Below are 14,852 nucleotides of genomic sequence, written 5' to 3'. Positions count from 1 at the left end.
TCCCTCTCTCTCTGCCCCTCCCGTGCTCATGCTTTGTCTCGCTCTCTCAAAAATAAATAAATATTTTGAAAAACTAAAAAAAGAAAAATAATCAGGCAAAGTTTAATGCAAACAAATTAGTTTTATTATAAAAAATGAGGGTTGGCACAAGAACAGACACTCAGATCAGTGGAACAGAATAGAGCACCCAGAAATGGACCCACAAACGAATGGCCAACTAATCTTTGACAAAGCAGGAAAGAATATCCAATGGAATAAAGACAGTCCCTTCAGCAAGTGGTGCTGGGAAAACTGGACAGCAACATGCAGAAAAATGAATCTAGACCACTTTCTTACACCATACACAAAAATAAACTCAAAATGGATGAAAGACCTCAATGTAAGACAGGAAGCCATCAAAATCCTCGAGGAGAAAGCAGGCAAAAACCTCTTTGACCTCGGCCGCAGCAACTTCTTACTCAACACGTCTCTCTCTGGAGGCAAGGGAAACAAAAGCAAACATGAACTATTGGGACCTCAACAAAATAAAAAGCTTCTGCACAGCAAAAGAAACAATCAGCAAAACTAAAAGGCAACTGACAGAATGGGAGAAGATATTTGCAAATGACATATCAGATAAAGGGTTAGTATCCAATATCTATAAAGAACTTATCAAACTCAACACCCAAAAAACAAAGAATCCAGTGAAGAAATGGGCAAAAGACATGAATAGACACTTCTCCAAAGAAGACATCCAGATGGCCAACCAACACATGAAAAAATGCTCAACATCACTCATCATCAGGGAAATACAAATAAAAAACCACAATGAGATACCACCATACACCTGTCAGAATGGCTAACATTAACAACTCACGCAACAACAGATGTTGGCAAGGATGCAGAGAAAGAGGATCTCTTTTGCATTGTTGGTGGGAATGCAAGCTGGTGCAGCCACTCTGGAAAACAGTATGGAGGTTCCTCAAAAAACTAAAAATAGAAGTACCCTACGACCCAGCAATTGCACTACTAGGCATTTATCCACAGGATACAGGTGTGCTGTTTTGAAGGGACACATGCACCCCCATGTTTATAGCAGCACTATCAACAATAGCCAAAGTATGGAAAGAGCCCAAATGTCCATCTATGGATGAATGGATAAAGATGTGGTATATATATACAATGGAGTATTACTCAGCAATCAAAAAGAATGAAATCTTGCCATTTGCAACTACGTGGATGGAACTGGAGGGTATTATGCTAAGCGAAATTAGTCAGAGAAAGACAAAGATCATATGACTTCACTCATATGAGGACTTTAAGAGACAAAACAGATGAACATAAGGGAAGGGAAACAAAAATAATATAAAAACAGGGAGGGGGACAAAACATAAGAGACTCATAAATATGGAGAACAAACTGAGGGTCACTGGAGGGGTTGTGGGAGGGGGAATGGGCTAAATGGGACAGGAGCACTAAGGAATCTACTCCTGAAATGATTGTTGCACTATATGCTAACTAATTTGGATGTAAATTTAAAAATATATAAAAAATAAAGCAAGTTAAAATAAAAAATAAAATAAAATAAAAATAAATAAATAAATAAATAGGGTAATTGTGGAGAGAAGAAATTATGTTTACACCTTTGTCTACATTAGAGTTTAATTCTGTTAATTGTCTTTGAGGTTCTGTTATAAAGTGGACTGGATCCTGAATTCTTCTAGCTTCCTCAATAATTTGGCTCAACCCTCCAAACTAATGTTTGCAATTTTCCCCCACCCTTCTGATTTGGAATCACCAAGAAAAAAGACTGCCCTTGAGCCTCCTTGGAAGGGACTATACCAGGTCCTCCTCACCACCCAGATGGCAGCCAGACTGCAGGGGCTTAGACCTTAGATACGCATCTCACTGAGGAAGTAGGCTCCACCTGACACGTGGTCCTTCTCAAGCACTGGAGACCTCCAAATCAAATTGAACAGGAAGAGAAGCAGCTGACATCAAAGCAGACTGCTTCCTCCCAAGATGCCAGATCAAGACTTCATACTTTAACTAAACATGAAACCCTCCCGTCTTCCCTTTACTGTCTTTTACTCTGGCACTGGCCTGGAAAGAATGCCATCATCTGTATCTCCCAGGCCATTGCTAAGGTGGGTAACTCTAAGAATTTAGAATAACTTTATATTTTAGGCTAAGGAGGAAACCTAGTTGACTCTTTGACTTGAACAGGCACATACAAACAATCCCTGTGAATGAACCCATTAACAGCGCCACCATAGTGGGAAGTGATATGTGCCCCAACAGAGTTTGTCTTCGTCTGTTGTGGTTATCATTATGAATGCCTACAAAGCTGGGCAACGACTCTTAGTTTAGCTTACTGAACTTACCACAAATGAACTACGACACCTCAATGGTCCACACTCCTGGATTTACACTGTCAAGTTAGAAAGGAATTACCAGGAGGCATTCATGACTCACACTCACTTCCTTTGGCAGGGTCATACTTCCCTGGGTAGAAGTAAGTGTAAACGAGAATATGATCAGAAGCCTCTCCTTAACAGTTAAGGTTTGTGCAGAATTTATTGCCAAGACAATAGATGCCCAATAAAGATCCTTAGCCTCTTTGGCCAAAGTTGTGCTTGATAATAGGATAGCCCTTAGTTATATTTTAGCCAAGAAAAGAGTTGTCTGTACTGTGGCCAAAACCACCTACTGCACCTGAATTAATACTTTTGGGGAAGTTGAAACTCAATTACATAAGATCACTCAGCAAGCGACTTGGCTTACAAAGGTGACTCCTTCAACAGGGTCTTTCTCTGACTTATTTCATTTTGATTTCAACTGGTTTGGGTCTTGGGGACCCAAGTGGCTCTGAAATGCACTCCAGACATTGGGAATTACCCTGCTTATAATAATCTTAGTAATTTCCCTGGCACGTTATATACTCTTAAAAAGCTCTCAATACATGTTTGCAGCCACTAAGCAGCAAGAAAATGATCTTCTTAATATAAGAACATCAGAAAAGAAATGAAGAGAATGACCAACTTAAAGATCGTAAACCTTGAAGATGTGGCCTATGAATATCACAGAAATTAAAACAAAAACAAAAAAACAGTCATGACCTATGGATACCACCGAAAGTAGCAACAAAACTTCATAAAAAGCTGCGAGAACTGCAGAGCTGAGCGTGGCATTAGCGCCTTATGCTTTGATCACATCTCTTAGTTAAGCTGAGAGTCTGATCAAACAGTGGAAATTGTTAGAAAAGAGATAGCAAGCCCAAAATGGAGTCACTTATGCTACACCCCACCAAGACTTAATACCTGAACTACCTGCAGCTTCACCCTCTCCCAGAAAAGTGACCTTTAGGCAGGCAACTTGGAATTTCCTGGTCAGCACCCAAGGGTAATCAATCCACGGAGGGTCCCTTTGCATTACCCCTGGGAGAGCATCCTGGCCTAACATGCATTCTTTGCTAATGATTTCCTTTTTCCTCTCTCTCTCTGCCTTTAAAAACCTTTCCTTTCCTGCAGCTTAAGGGAGCTCCTTTCTATTTGTTAGACAGGATACCATGAATTATTTATTTATTTATTTATTCATTTATTTAAATTCACATTCAAATTAGTTATCACATAGTGCAACAATGATTTCAGGAGTAGATTCCTTAATGCCCCTTACCCATTTAGCCCATCCCCCCTCCCAGTCATGAATTATTAAATAAAGACAATTTGCTCTTTATATTTACTCAGGTGGGTTTTTATTATTTAACACCCCTTCCATCTTGGCACTCTTCTTGGGATTTGTATCATTTCTTTACATAGCACAGATATTAAATCCTCTGTCATACCTGTCATACATACACATCATACCATGTTTTCAAATACTTCTCTTTAGCTTCCCTGGTTCAATTTTGATAGTTCTCATTTTCAAATTTATAGTCACTATCCACTGACCTTTTCCTTTATAATTGTTTTACATATCATCATCCCTTCATAGTTGGAGTAACTAATGCTTTTATTCAGTTTCCTATGAGTCCTTAGTAGGGGGTAGAGTAAGGTTCTTGTTTTATGCTTCAATTTTCCATATGAATTTCAGACTCTGACTGTTCTTAATTGTCATCATAAGGATGCAACACCCAAACCATCCAATATGACATCTAAATTGAACTTAAATGCTCAGTTTCAAGAAAAAGCTGCCAACTTGTGATACTGCTGACCTTAGAAATACCAGGACAACACATAAGAAGCTTTATATACAAAAGAACAATTCTCTCCTCCTCTCCTGTCCACAATGTCTTGGTGAGGACATACACCAAATAAAGTCATCCTTCAATAGGTACCCAAGTAACTGTGCTGTTTGTATAGCAGACTTTTGTTTCTAAATATTTAATTTATGGTTCTAGCTCTCTGCTCACGTGGTGGGGGGGGAGGAATTCTTTTTTTTTTTAAGTTTATTTATTTATTTTGAGAGAGAGCAGAAGTGTGAGTGGGGGAGGGGCAGAGAGAGAGGGAGAGAGAGAATCCCAAGCAGGCTCCGCACTGTTAGTGCAGAGCAGGATGCAGGGGCCAAACCCACAAACCACAAGATCATGAACGGAGCCCAAGCTGGATGCTTAACCAACTAAGCCACCCCTGCGGGGCAAATTTTTAAAGACATACTCTATTTATTTTTTTCTTTCAAAGTAAACTTGAGTCCTCAAATCATATGAAGATGGAGTTCTTAGTAGGAAGCTGTCCAACCCAAACCTGGACTCCAGGTGGCACTAAAAGCCTAGCTGTCCTCTCAACACAGCTTCGTAAAGGCTCTGGAGTGGATCACCTAAGAATATTAATATGTGGGGCCCCTGGGTGGTTCAGTCAGTTGGACTGACTTTAGCTCAGGTCACAATCTAACCGTTTGTGACTTTGGACCCTACATGGAACTCTGCTTTGAGAGTGCAGAGCCTGTTTGGGATTCTCTTTGCTCCTCTCCCCTCTCAAAATCAACAAAAAACTTAAAAAAAAAAAAAGAATATTCATATGTTCTTCCTCACTACATAGAATTACTATTTACAAACCACCTTTTTCCTAAAATAATTATGGTTATTAACTGGTGCTAAAGCACAAAGAAAAAGCCATGCACAGGATCTTTCCCTGACAACTTATGAATGGACTGATTATGTAATTTCTAAGGGTCCCTTTCCTCCATTATCAAAGAAGGGGAGTACGGAGACTTGAGGTCAGGGATGGGGGAAGCAGTAATACAAAATGTAATCAGCTAAAATGCTTTTCCAAAATTCATTCTGTCTTTGTCCTACAAGATTCTGATTGGGGAGGAAAGGCAGTCTGAACTACACACACTGACACCAAGACCCCCCTATTCGGATACAGAAAAGGGGGTGGGATGACGGGGAAGACAGGCAGGTTACAGGCAGACCTTTCCCCAAACCCTGACCAAATAGTGTTTGCTGCAGTTGACTGCTCCCCACAATCCCTGAATCCCCTGGGGAGGGGCTGGGGACCATCATCTTCTGGGGCCCTGGGATTCTCCTTTCAGGGGGTCTAGGGGAAGCCGTGGACTTTATTTTTCACCATCCTCCCCACCCCGCCCCCAGACCAGGCAAATTAGGAAAACACTAGAGGAGCTGATGCTTCTACTCCCAGCCACACAGTAAAATCACCCCCAGCAAAATACCCCGTCCAGCCCCTCCCAGGCCAAAGACCTGGTTCCGCGGCTTCCCAGCAAAACCGCAGGGCTCCTGCAAACCGCGACATCAACTGTCCCTGGCATCCCCGTAGCTGTAAAATCTGCCTAAGGGCCCTCGAGATTGGCTTCGAGTTTGGACAACCAGCTCTGGCAGTCAACACCCTCCCCGCGCCGCTATGAGTTTTTACTCTATGTCGGACATTTACTCGGGAGTTTAATCCCAGCAAGGCGGGAGGCTTTTCGCCATCCGGCTGCGGACTGTGGCTGCCGTGCTCTGCCCCGCAATTCCAGCGGCCTGGCAGGGCAGCGGCCCGCGCTCCTGACATCCCACCGCGCAGGAGGCCACCCGCCAAGGTCTCCTTCCTCTTCGGGGAACGGACTTCATTTGCGCAGAAGTCCCTGCAAACCATAGGCTAGATGAGGACTAAATGCCGGATACACCAGCTTCTTGGCCAGTGCATCTCTTATTTAGCTTTGCATTTGGGGAGTAACGGGTCTCCCAATCACAGACATTTTACTATTTAGACAAAAGTCGCCAGGAGACCTCGGCGCCCCGCAGCCTCGGGGCGTGCGTGCGGGAGCGCAGGGCTGGTCAGCTCCGCGGCTCTCCCCGCGGCCTGCAGCGCTCCCGCGTCTTTCCCTTTCGGGTGGGCCCCCCCAACACACACACACACACACACACACACACACACACACACGCACTGCACTACTCCGGGTGGGCCCCCCCAACACACACACACACACACACACACACACACACACACACACACACACACACTGCACTACTCCCCTGTGCCCGCGACGCCGCCCCGCGCGGTGCCTGCGACAGCGGCCAAACACGGTTACACCGAGAGAATCCTGGTCCGGGGACGCTCACTACAACGCAGAGGAAACAACAACTAGTTCCGAAGACTTGCTTTTTCCAAGCGCTCGCCTGCGGCGCGCCCCCCGCGGAACCGGCGGCGGGAGGGGGCGCAGCGGCGCGGGGTCCGCCGAGCCGGCCGGGCCGGAGCCGCGGCGCGCACTCACCTCGCGGCGGGGCGGCCTCGGCACCGTGCTCCGGGGAGCCTCCGGGGGCCAGCAGCGCGGCGCTCAGCACCGACGCGGCCAGCAGCAGCGCGGCCAGCGCCCGGCCAGCGCCCCGCGCCCCGTCCATGCCGCCCGCCGCCGCCTCGGCCGCCGCTCCTCCGCAGCTGCCGCGCTCCCGGGACCTGCGCTCCTCCGCGGCGCACGGCCGCGCGCCAGTCATCGCCTCCTTCCCGGCTGCCGTCACCGCCTGAGTCACCCGCGGGGGCGGGGGCAAAGCCGGAGCTGGGGGCGGGACGGCCCGCGCGGGAGGGACCTGAGGCCTGTCCCGGCGTGGGGCGGGGCCGGTCGCTGCGGGGGGCGGGGCCGGTCGCTGCGGGGGCTGGGGGAAGCGCTCACCGAGAAGGAGTCCACATTCGCACCCTTCGCGCAGTGTTCTTTGTCGCGGGGGGAGAGACCTCCTGCAGGCTTCGAGCCATTGCTCCCCAGTCTCTGGCCACCCCCCTGAGCAACATTCTGCTCAGTTCCTGGGTCCAGTCATTCACCACACAAACGGCTGTTAGTGTCCGCTGCTCACAGTTCTGGAAATGCCATGGTGAGTAAGACAGGCGGAGTCCCAGACCCCAAGGCGTTCACCGTGCAGAGAGATGCACTTTCGAAGCCACTATGTGGTACCACCACTTTGAAGAGTCTCTGATACAAAGAGGCTCGCAGGTACTATGACTCCGCAGTTGCACTCCTAGCAATATGTCCGGAGAAACTGTCGTTCATATAAGGGGACAGGTACAATAATGCTTGTAGCAGAGTGGTTTGAAATTGCAAAAATCTGTAAACACTCTAAATGTCTAACAGGTGGGGGGGGGGGGGGGGGCGCCGCCTGGGTGGCTGAGTGGTTAAGCGGCCGACTTCAGCTCAGGTCATGATCTCACAGTTTGTGAGTTCCAGCTCCGCATCGGGCTCTGTGCTGACAGCTCAGAGCTCGGTGCCTGCTTCAGATTCTGTGTCTCTCTCTTTCTCTCCCCTTCCTGAGCTTGCGCTCTGTCTCTCAAGAATGAATAAACGTTAAAATAAATTTAAAGCACAAAGTTTTTTTTTAAATAAATAAATGTCAATCAGAGGAGAAAACGGGGAAATTGTATAATATATACAGCTGTAGAAATGACCTAGAGTTACAAGTATCAACATGGTTGAATCACAAAAATAAGGCTGAGGAGTAAATGCGAGTTGCAGAAATACCTTTGTAATAATTTATATGTAAAGTGTAAAGCCAAAAAAAAAGTACTATGTGTTCTTCAGATTGTTTGCCTAAGTAATAAAAGTATAGAGACATATGGAAAGATAAACACTAAATTCAAGTAATGGTTGGGAGTAGGGAGAGAGCAAAATGTTATCACGATGGGCTTCAGCTGGCAATGTTCCCTTGCTTAACTAAGGTAACAGGCATATATGGGTGCTCTATTATTTTTTATACTTCTCTGTATGTCTGACTTACTTGACAAGTTTTAAAGCTACAATACAGTATGATGAGTGCTATGTTGGTAGAAGAACAAGATGCTAAGATAACATTTGACAGAAGCACCTAAACTAGTCTGGGAAGACTCCTAGGAGGACTGACCTTTAAACTGCGTTTGAGGGATGTTAGCCAGGACAGGGGATGAAGAATGTTCCTAACAGAAGGAATAGCTTTTGCAAAGGCTCTGAGAAAGGAGGGCCCAGTGCAGGAACTAAAAGAAACCTAGTGTGACTGAAGCAGAATTCTGTGACAGAGCTAGACAAGAGAGTTTAGTTTGGCTTCCTTCCTAAGGACGGTAGCAAACTGTTGATGAATTTTAAGGTGGAGAATAACAAAGGTCAGGGACATTATTTTTCTCAGAGAAAACAAGCCTGCCTGAATGTCAGGAAAAAGTTCAGTTACTCCCTCTTTGTTCTTTGTCCCACTGTTCAAAATCTCAAGTCATGGGACAGTGGTGTCTAAGCAGTCTGGCAAGACCATTGCTGACAAGTTGTCTACTGTCCAGCAGCTGCTTCTGGTTCCCACAGAACCAGAATGGCCCACAGGGGCCATTGGGTAGATGTGCCCTTCTCTCTTCTCACCTTGAGGACTGCTCTTTCAGCTTTGTCCTAATCTCCCATGCCCAGGAGAGTCTGGAGTTCCCGTCTTAGTGCATGACTGTCTACCTATCTACCTGTCTACCCTTCCACCAGGCACCCACCTCGTGGTTCCTTCCCTCACTTCAGGTCTCAGCTCAACTGTTCTATTTTCAAGGAAGCCTTCCCCATTAAAGCTAAACCATTCTCTAACCCTCTATGTCACTGTATCTGCTTTGTTTTCTGTGTTGTGCTCATTTCTACCTGACATTATAATGTGGATTTATCTGTTTCTCTTGCACCAAAATGTAAACTCCTTAAAGGCAAAGAGTTTGTCCTGAGGCTAAGACCTTTCTCGGTTAGGCTATAATGAACAGCCCCCAAATCCCTGGACTTATCTCAACAAAAGTTCATTTCTTGCTCACACTTACATCCAATGCTTCACCTCAATAAGAGTTTCTACCATTACTGAAGCATTGGGAAGATAATGTAACAAATGCTCTTAAAGCCCCTTTGCAGAAGAGATGCCTGTGATTTGCATTCACATTTTACATGTGAAGGAAACATGTGCAGGAAAAAAAAATCTCTCAGATAATAAACTTTTTAAAATAAATAAATGAAAGTATCTTTACTGTTAAGATGCAATTCTCCCCAAACTGATCAATCACAATCAAAATTCCAGCAGGGTTGTTTCTTTTTGTTTTTGTTTTGCATGTGTGTAGAAATTGACAAATGATTCCAAAATTTATAGGGAAATCCAAAGGACCTAGAATAGCCAAAATTATTTTGAATACAAATTTGTAGGAATTACATAATCTGATTTCAAGACTTATTATAAAACTATAGTAATCAAGATAGTGTTTGTTTTTGGCATAAGGATAATACAGATCAAAGAAGAGCATAGACAGCCTAGAAATAAACACATAAAACTGGGTTTTCACCATCGTACCAAAGGAACTTAATAGGGGAAAGGATATTCTTTTCAACAAATGATGCCACAATTAAATGATTCACATGGGGAAAAAATGAACCTTGACCCCTACCTCATACCATATACCAAAACAAACGACAACAACAAACCCAAACACACAAAACTAGATTAATATAAAAGCTATAAAACTATATATAAACTATAAAACTTCTGGAAAAAAATAGGAGAAAATATTTATGACCTTGGATTAAGCAAGGATTTACTTTTCTTTCCTATCCACCCTACCCCGCTCCCGTATAGTGTTTATTAAAAGGCAAATCAGTTAGGTGTTGGGTAAAAGACTTCTTTTTTTTTTTTTAAATTTTTTTTTTTTTTTCAACGTTTTTTATTTATTTTTGGGACAGAGAGAGACAGAGCATGAACGGGGGAGGGGCAGAGAGAGAGGGAGACACAGAATTGGAAACAGGCTCCAGGCTCCGAGCCATCAGCCCAGAGCCTGACGCGGGGCTCGAACTCACGGACCGCGAGATCGTGACCTGGCTGAAGTCGGACGCTTAACCGACTGCGCCACCCAGGCGCCCCAAGACTTCTTAAATAGTACATAAACCATTTTTTGATTAAAAAAATTTTTTTAATGTTTATTCATTTTTGAAAGAGAGAGACAAAGCACAAGCAGGGGTGGGGTGGAAAGAAAGGGGGGACACAGAATCTGAAGCAGGCTCTAGGCTCTGAGCTGTCAGCACCAGAGCCTGACGTGGGGTTCGAACTCACAAACTGTGAGATCACGACCTGAGCCGAAGTCAGATGCTCAACTGACTGAGCCACCCAGGCACCCCACATAAACCATTTTTTTAAAAATTAAAGACACTACAAAAAAAAAAAAAAAAGACAAAGACACTTAAGAAAAAGAAAAGGAAAGCCACTGACTGTGAGAAAAGATTTGGAAAATATATTTGATAACAGGCTCTTAATTCCAATTCCAATTCAGTAATAAGCAAATGACTATTTAAAAATGGGCAGGGGTGTCTGGGTAGATTCAGTTGGTTAAGCATTCAACTCTTGATCTTGGATCAGATCATGACCTCATTGTCATAGGTGAGCCCAACATTGGGCTCTGCACTGATGGTGTGGAGCCTGCTTGGGATTCTGTCTCTCCTTCTCTCTGCCCCTCCCTGGCTTGTGCTCTTTCTCTCTCTCTCAAAATAAATAAATAAACTTTAAAAAATTAAAAATGGGCAAAAGATTTAAACTCTCCATCAAAGAGGGTATATGAATGGGCAATAAACATATGAAAATGTGCTTAGCATCATTTGTCTTCAGGGAAATGAAAATTAAAACTACAATGAGATACTACCTCACATCCACTGGAATAGCTAAAATTAAATGGGTTGATAATAATAAAAAGGTTGGCAAAAAAAAAAAAGATTGCTAATAGAATCCATTGCTAATAGAAATGTAAAATGGTACAACTGCTTTGGAAAACAGCTCAGAAGTTTCTTGTAAAGTGAAACATATACTTACATATGACCACTCCTAGGTATTTACCCAAGACAAATGGATAAATATGCAAAGTCTACACAAAGACTTGTATTTGAATGTTACAACAATTTTATTCATGATATCGCCAAACTGGAAAACACCCATGTCCATCAGCAGATGAATGGATGAACAGATTATGGTATATACAAACAATGGAATACTACTCACCAATAAAAAGGGATAAGCTACCAATACATACAACAGGAATAGATCTCAAGAACATTACACTTAATGAAAAAAGACAGACACAAGAAGGTATATACTGGAGTGCCTGGCTGGTTCAGTCGGTAGAGCATACAGCTCTTGATCTCGGGGTTGTTGAGTTCAAGCTCCATGTTGGGTGTAGAGATTACTTAAAATCTTGGGGCGCCTGTGTGGCTCAGTGGGTTAAGCAGCCAACTTCGGCTCAGGTCATGATCTCACAGTTCGTGAGTTGGAGCCTCCGCATCAGGCTCTGAGGGGACACCTCCGAGCCTGGAGCAGCCTTCAGATTCTGTGTCTCCCACTCTCTCTCTGCTCCCACCCCCACTTGTGCTCTGTCTGTCAAAAATAATAAATGTTAATTTAAAAAAAAAAATAAAATAAAATCTTAAAAAAAAGGAATATACTATATTATATGGTTCCATTTATATGAAACTCTGGAAAATAAATTCTAATCTTTCTAGGAAGAAAGCAGAGTTCTCTCATGGGGCCAGTAGTGGCAGAAAGATTGAACATGAAGGGACACAGGAAATTACAGGAGATAGAAATGTTTTGTATTTCATCTGTAGCAGTGGTGACAGGAGTACAGAAATGTATCAAAACTCACTGAGATGTACAAATGGTTGCATTTGATAGTATATAAACCAGATTTCTGCCTTGGGAAATCAAATGGATTGTATGCCATTTATAGATGTAAGAAACATTGAAGAAGCAGATTTGGAGGAATAAAGTTATTTGGGAAATGTTGAGTTTGAGATGCTCTTCTTTGGAGAAATGTCTATCTATTCAAGTCTCATTTTTAAACTGGATGGCTGTATTGTTATTGTTCAGTTATAGGGGTTCTTTACATACACTGGATTAAACTTCTCTTATCAAATATATGATTTGCAAATAAAATTGATATAAAGGTCAGGAGAGTTAAGTTTTGGAAAAAATCAGTACAGAGATGGCAAGTGAAGTCATGTAAGAGGACGAGATCACCCAAATAATGTGTGTAGGGCTGACAATAGAACATTCAGGAACACTTGGGATGGTGAGAGACTAGGAAAAAGAAGCCAGAGTGGTAGGAAGAAATCTAGGAGGGTGTGACATCACAGAAGTCAAGAGGTATTTCAAGAAGGAAAGGACCAAAAATTATCTACTCAGTTTAGCTACGAGGACATTAGTGATGTGGTGACAGCAGTTTCTGTACAGGGGTAGCAGCAAAGATCAGACTGCAGTGAGTGGAGGAGTCAAAGGAATATAAAGAAGCATAGGCACTTCAATAAAATGGTACTGAGACAACTAAATAGCGAAATGCAAAAGAATGAAGTTGGACCCTTACTTTACACCATATATAAAAATTAAACAAAAATTGATCAAGGATCTTAACATTAGAGTAAAAATTATAAAACTTTTAGAAGAAAACATAGGGATAAGTCTTTATGAACTTGGATTTGATAATGGATTCTTAGTCACCAAAAGCATGACCAACAAAAGGAAAAATATAGATAAATTGGACTTCATCAAAATTTAAAGTTTTGGGGGGGTGCCTGGGTAGCTCAGGCGGTTGAACATCCAACTCTTGATTTTGGCTCAGATCATGATCCCAGGTTGTGGGATCAAGCCCAGCATCAGGCTCCACACTGAGCATGAAGCCTACTTAAGATTCTCTTTCTCTCTCCCTCTGACCCTCCCCTCCATGCTTCCATTCTAAAATAAAAAATAATTTGTTTTAATTTAAAGCTTTTATGCTTCAAAAGACACTTTCAAGAAAGTAAAAAGACAACCCATCAAATGTGAGACAATATTTGCAAATAATATATCTGATAAGGGACTTGTACACAAAATATATAATGAACTACAACTCAACAACCACTACCACCACCACCATCACCACAAAACAACCTAAATTTAAAATAGGCAAAGAAAACAAATGGGGCAAAGGGTCTGAATAGATATTTCTCCATGAAAGATACACAAATAGCCAGTAAGCACATGAAAAAAATGCCCAACATCCTTGATCATCAGGAAAATGCAAATCAAAGCCCCAATGAGCCCTATTAATGGATTGGAAGGCAGTATTATTAAGATGTCAATGCTACGCAAGGCTATCTATAGGTTCAATTCAATATCTATCAAAATCCCAATGGCATTTTTTGCAGAAATGGAAAAGGCTGTCTAAAACTTAGATGGAATCATAAGGGACACCAAATGGCCAGAGTAATCTTGGGGAAAAAAATTAAAAGAACAAAGTTGGAGGTCTTGCATTTTTGGATTTCAAAACCACAAAGCTATGGTAATTAAAACAGTGTGGTACTGGCATGAAGACAGAGATATAGACCAAGCAATGGAATAGAGAGCCCAGAAATAAATTCACATATATGATCAAATAATTGTCAACATGAAATAACAATGTTTTCAACAAATGATGTTGGGAAAATGGATAGCTACATGCAAAAAACTAGAAGTTGGACCCTAACTTACACTATATAAAAAAGTTAACTCAAAATGGATCTACGACCTAAATGTAAGAGCTAAAACTATAAAATTCTTAGAAGAAAATATAGGGAAATAGCTTCATGACATTAAATTTAGCAATGATTTCTTAGATATGACACCAAGAGCAAAGACAACAAAAAGATAAATTGGACTTCATCAAAATTTAAAACTTTTGTACATTGAAGGACATGATCAACAGTGAAATGACCACCATTGGATGGGAGAAAATATTTGCAAATCATATGTCTGATAACGGACTGATATCCAGTATATATAAAGAACCCCTACAACTCAAAAACAACAAAAACAAGCAATCCAATTTTACTTATTTATTTTAGAATTTATTGTCAAGTTAGCTAACATTCAGTGTATACAGTGTGCTCTTGGTTTGGTGCATGTTATTCATCACTTACATACAATACCCAGTGCTCATCTCAACAAGTGCCTTCCTCAATGCCCATCATCCATTTTCCCCTCCCCCATCCCCCTCATCAACCCTCATTTTGTTCTCTGTATTTAAGAGTCTCTTATGGTTTGCCTCCCTCTCTGTTTGAAACTTTTTTTCCCCTTCCCTTCCCCCATGGTCTTCTGTTAAGTTTCTCAAGTTCCACATATGAGTGAAAACATATGATATCTGTCTTTCTCTTATTTCACTTAGCATGATACCCTCCAGTTCCATCCACATTGATGTAAATGACAGGATTTCATTCTTTCTCATTCCCAAGTAGTATTCCATTGTATACATAAACCACATCTTCTTTGTCATCAGTTGATGGACATTTGGGCTCTTTCCATAATTTGGCTATTGTTGAAAGCACAAGCAATCCAATTTTAAGATGGGCTAGGAACTTGAATAGGCATTTCTCCAAAGATAAACAAATGGCCAATAAGTTCATGAAAAGGTGTTCAACATCACTAATCATTA

General features: G+C 42.3%; 1 protein-coding gene across 3 annotated transcripts in view; it reads right to left on the bottom strand.

Moving 5' to 3' along the window:
• The window catches only part of HGSNAT (heparan-alpha-glucosaminide N-acetyltransferase), a 52,798-nt gene extending 45,856 nt beyond the window's left edge, over nt 1-6,942 (bottom strand). For all 3 annotated transcript variants that reach the window (XM_078445496.2, XM_078445498.2, XM_078445497.2), the window contains exon 1: nt 6,691-6,942. In XM_078445496.2, coding sequence (XP_078301622.1) covers nt 6,691-6,910 — 220 coding nt within the window. In that variant the 5' untranslated portion in view covers nt 6,911-6,942. The remainder of the gene's footprint in view (nt 1-6,690) is intronic.
• Between the last annotated feature and the right edge of the window lie 7,910 nt (nt 6,943-14,852).

Source organism: Panthera onca, chromosome B1 (genome assembly GCF_046562875.1).
Source record: "Panthera onca isolate mPanOnc1 chromosome B1, mPanOnc1 haplotype 2, whole genome shotgun sequence".
NCBI lineage: Eukaryota > Metazoa > Chordata > Mammalia > Carnivora > Felidae > Panthera > Panthera onca.
This window is presented reverse-complemented; position numbering and strand designations above follow the sequence as displayed.